The 4,651-nt window shown below is 38.1% G+C and overlaps 1 protein-coding gene across 1 annotated transcript in view; it reads right to left on the reverse strand.

Annotated features, from left to right (window-relative positions):
* Positions 1 to 4,651, reverse strand: part of LOC106524404 (fibroblast growth factor receptor 1-A) — a 55,573-nt gene that overhangs the window by 23,387 nt on the left and 27,535 nt on the right. The window contains exons 3-5 of the mRNA XM_014018201.1: positions 679 to 777; positions 403 to 575; positions 193 to 316 (exon numbers count right to left, since the gene is read on the reverse strand). Of these exons, the coding sequence (XP_013873655.1) occupies positions 193 to 316; positions 403 to 575; positions 679 to 777 (396 nt within the window). The remainder of the gene's footprint in view (positions 1 to 192; positions 317 to 402; positions 576 to 678; positions 778 to 4,651) is intronic.

Consider the following 4,651-nt stretch of genomic DNA (forward strand, 5'->3'; position numbering starts at 1 on the left):
TAAATGGACAATTGCTGAGCATTCTTTCTGATGTTCTATCCCATCTATTCTTAACCCATCGGGCCCCAAAAAACACTAAATTATTAGCATTATTTTCTGATTGCTCTGACTAATTTGTTGATCAGTTTAAAACAGAAAAAAACATTTAAAAATAAAAATAAATAAATATTGTTTTAAACAAACAGATCTTACCAACTACATCCAGCAGGTAAGTGTGTTTAAGGCTCCCATGTTCATTCTCCACCACACAGGTGTAGTTCCCCCTATCAGAGGGAACCACTGACTCCATTATCAGAGTCCACATGTGGTCTCTGATCTGAAAGATTGAGGACCGATAAAACAAAATTTAACAAATCATTTTTAAAAATCTCTAAAGTTGCCCTCTCGCCATTAAGCACGCACCTTGAAGCCTCCTATTCGTTGGTCTTTCTTGAACTCTTTTCCATTCTTGTACCAGCGCAGACTGGGAACAGGGTTTCCAGTTGCTTGACAGCGAAACTTGACCGTCTTGCTGGCAGGAACAGCATGGAGCTGCTTCTCCATCTTCTCCGGCATCACCCACTGTGGCGCCAGCGCTAACGAGGAGACACCGTCACATAAACATTATAATCACAATCATTGGCATCTGTACTAATTAAACTCAAATGCTGGAAGGCTTCAGAGCATTGTGAGGCTTACTTTGGAGCTTTTCGTTGCTTGTTGACAGCTCATTGGACAGTTTATTTTCCTCTGAGGATGACTCGTCGTCTTCTTCGTCTTCAGAGGATTTCATTGCATCTGGTTGAAAAGAAATTTTAAAGGAGGAATTTGTAAGAATGCACAGACAGAAGAAGCAACTCTAAGCCTTTTTTTGGTAGGAGCCAGAGTTTCCTCTTAACAAACAATGAAAGCAGCATGAGGATTAACCCCTGACCTGTGTGAAAAGAGACACAGAGTTTTTATTCGACCAGCGGCAGCAGACAGGAGCTGTCGCCACGGCAAAAAGCTACACCCCAACCACTTCTGAAATTTCACAGACCTCCTTCCTCCGCAGACACGGACCATTAACAGCAGGCTAAAAACACCAACTCTCCCAGAGAAAAAGTAATTGGACGGGCAGAAAAGCTGATTTGTGCTTTCATTAAACAAGCAAGACCTCCAAGGATTGAGCTTTTCTGTGGTTACTGCTGAATGGTAAATAGAAGAAATGATGTTTAGGAAAACTGTGGTCTTAATAATCAGTAGTTTGGGCTATTTCATGAGATAAAAATGGTAATGTGGTTGGATGTCTTTGATACATGTAGTATAATTATAATATTTGCACCAAATCTTTTGTAATATTTTATTTTTGTGTTGGTCATTCATATGATAACGCTACAAAAATGTATAAAAATGATGAATCAACCACAGGAGCCATTTTGATGAAGGTAAGGTAGAACATTTGACTCGACAAACATCATATTGTTTTGTTTATGTCATTCTAGGGATCATTTTAGGCTTCTGGGCTTCTTCTGCTTCTTGATTTGGCTGCTCTCTCCACTTCACCTCTCAAGCACTGGTTTCATTGCTTTGGACGGTCACAATGTTTCTTCACAGGTACATTTGTCTCCCTCTCATTTTCACACATATTCTGTCCTTCCTTCCTTCTGTTCTTCCACTGACTTTTATTCCTCTTCAATCCACAGCAGATCTACACCTCTCCAGGCTCTCTTCCACCTAGGGTTGGGCGATAGTGGCCAAAAAATGATCATAATCTATTGTGGCATTTAGCCGATAATGATTAATGTGACAATTAGTAGATGGCAATTGCACTTACATATTTTTGACTCTAAATCCGTTATCCTGTCTTCTAGGGTCACCAATTTCCTTACTTTTGGGAGATCGGAGATCGGCCGATCCTAACATAAGATCACAAAAGTCTGAAAATCAGCCACTATCCTGAGCATTACCTAATATCCAGTTAAAACAAGTTTGTATTGTTTCAAGGGTATTGTCCTGATGCATCTCAGTATTCCAGGTAAAAAATCAAAAAGAAAAAAACATGTATAGGTCTTCTGGACGGGTTGCCCATTTTTTAACCCAACCAGAAGACCTATACATTTTTTTTTCTTTTTCAAGGGTATTGTTTAAAGTATTTCAGTAAAATAACATTTGAACATTGAAGTTGTATTGTGACTTTTTAACATCTGACAGTGTCAGCTATTTAAAAAATCGGTTCGGTATCGGCCAAAATCAGAATCAGCAGATCAGGCTTTTTAAAAATAAAGAAAACTGGAATCGGTGCACCCCTACTGTCTTCTAAAATTATACTTACAAATCATGAGTCAAACTCACTTGCAAGGTTGAAAAAGTAAGTTGTAAATTGAAACCCACCATTTCCACAATGTGGAATAGCAGCATATCTTTGGTAATGCAATATGTCACGAGTTCACATGCACGCATGACAGTGAGAATGCACACGCAAAAATGTCATCACATGGCACTAATTGCACTAATTTATAATTACATGAAGTGTCAAAAATTAAATGTTGACAGTTTTTCTGGCTAAATGCACACAATACAATTTTGCCAAACCCTACTTCCACCTTCTCCCTACTCTCAGTACAGATCATCATGTTGTCTGTGAGCATCACAGTCCATGGGGACTGACCTCATCTATCAACCTGTCCATCACCGCATATTGCTATGGATAAAATGCAACACCACCACTCCATGTTGATAGACTGGTGGAAAATCACTGAACACAAATATCCCCAACTGGAAATATTACCAAAAGCACAGGTTTGAGTACCCACACAGAGAGGCTTTGTCAGCATCAGAACTTGTCTGTCTATAGGGCTGCACAATACCCAAATTTATCATCGCGATAACAGCCTATAGGGATATTACAAAAAACTGCATAAACGGCAATAAATGGTTGGCTCAAATGTTTGCATTTATGCATTTTGTCAGAATCAGTGATAAAAAAGGACCCGAGATACCACATAAAATCATAACTACTTGGTCAGTGGACAAAATGTTGGACAACTGCAATGAGAGAATTTGAAGTTGGATTTAGGTTCGTTAACTTTTATTGACAATTTTTACGTTATTTTCTGTTTTTTTTTTTATTATTTATTTTAAAAAACTGACAGTAAGGGGTGTTTTTCAGTACTTAGAGCATCAGAAAATGTTTAATGTTTTAAAGTCATTGAGAAACTGTATTTCATGCAGTTTGTTGTTTCACTGCTAATACAGCAACTGTGTCTAGTTGCACTTTTTTTAAATAAATGGTCATTTTGGAATGGAAATGTTGTATTTAGTTGTTGTTTTTGCTCTGAACCCAGAGCAGAAAGACATCATATCATCATCTAAATATTAAGCAATGTTATTATACATCACAGGTTTTCCTGATATCGTGGAGCTCTACTGTCTTTCATACTGTATATGTTCCTGCGGGTCATGAAGACAAGGTCGTGTTTTAAACCCAAAAAATAAATAATTCTGAACAGCTGCTAGGACTAGCTGTACGTGAATATTATTCTTGTGAGTATTGGCTTCTCTCAGATATATTTAGATGTCCTGTGTTCAAAATTACATTGTGCTAACTAAATAAAGAACTGTGCACATTTTCCTGCAATTTAAGAAACAATGAGAAGTTATTCTGACACTTTTTAAGCCATATTTACTACAGCATTGTATCCTTAAAGGACACGATAGCTCTAAAAAGAACAAATGGTTGTCAGTAGGTATTTGTGTAGGTGTAAGATTTGAATAACTTCCAGAGATTTTAAATTTTTTTTTACTTTGAATGTCCAACCCTTTCAAAAAAATGTTAGTCTTTCAACAAACATTAGAAACCAAGACAGTTATTACTGTAATTTAAAAGAAACTGACACAAACAACAAAAACCTTTGCATTTCCTTTATTAATTTAGGTAAAACTCAGACAACGGGGCATTAACTTCCAAAGGTATTCATAAGGGTTCTGTTTAGGGCTACATAATATTTCCAGAATTTATTGTTACCACAGTAAAGCTTGGTGGTCAGTGCAGGGGTTTTATAATCCTGAGGCTGTAGGTTCAAGCCCAGGTTGTATCAGGAATGACATTTGAAATAAAATTAAAAAACTGCCAAATCTTTCATGGGAGTGGTTGCTGTGGCAATTCATGCAGAAAGTATTGGTGGGCACCATATCTATATCAGAAGGTCCTAGGTTTGATCCTCAGTTTGGACCTGGGGTTTTTCTGTGTGGAGTTTGCATGTTCTCTACATGTTTGAATGGGTTTTCTCCAGGTACTCTGGTTTCCTCCCACAATCCAAAAAACACACCTACAGCAAACCACTACAACCCCATCAACAAGATCACTAATATAGGAGAAACACTAGGTTATGCAAATGAGTGGCAGCTGCTAAGCTGTGATTGGTGGAACAAAGCTTTTCTGAAAGCGGATTGGCTCTTGCATAAGTTGCCAGATCACCACCAAAATTTTATGAGTTTCTCATTGTAACAACCCCAACATGCCCTGAAAATTAGAGGTGTCCCGATTCCGATACCAGTATCGGTATCGGATCCGATACCAGCATCAAGTACTCATACTCGTACTCGTAAAAGCCGGCCGATACTCTTAACCGATACCGCTTTTGTCCCCTCCTGTGCTGCGCTGCAATACAAAGAGTAAACAACATATCAT

Source organism: Austrofundulus limnaeus, unplaced genomic scaffold (genome assembly GCF_001266775.1).
Source record: "Austrofundulus limnaeus strain Quisiro unplaced genomic scaffold, Austrofundulus_limnaeus-1.0 Scaffold186, whole genome shotgun sequence".
Taxonomy (NCBI): Eukaryota; Metazoa; Chordata; class Actinopteri; order Cyprinodontiformes; family Rivulidae; genus Austrofundulus; species Austrofundulus limnaeus.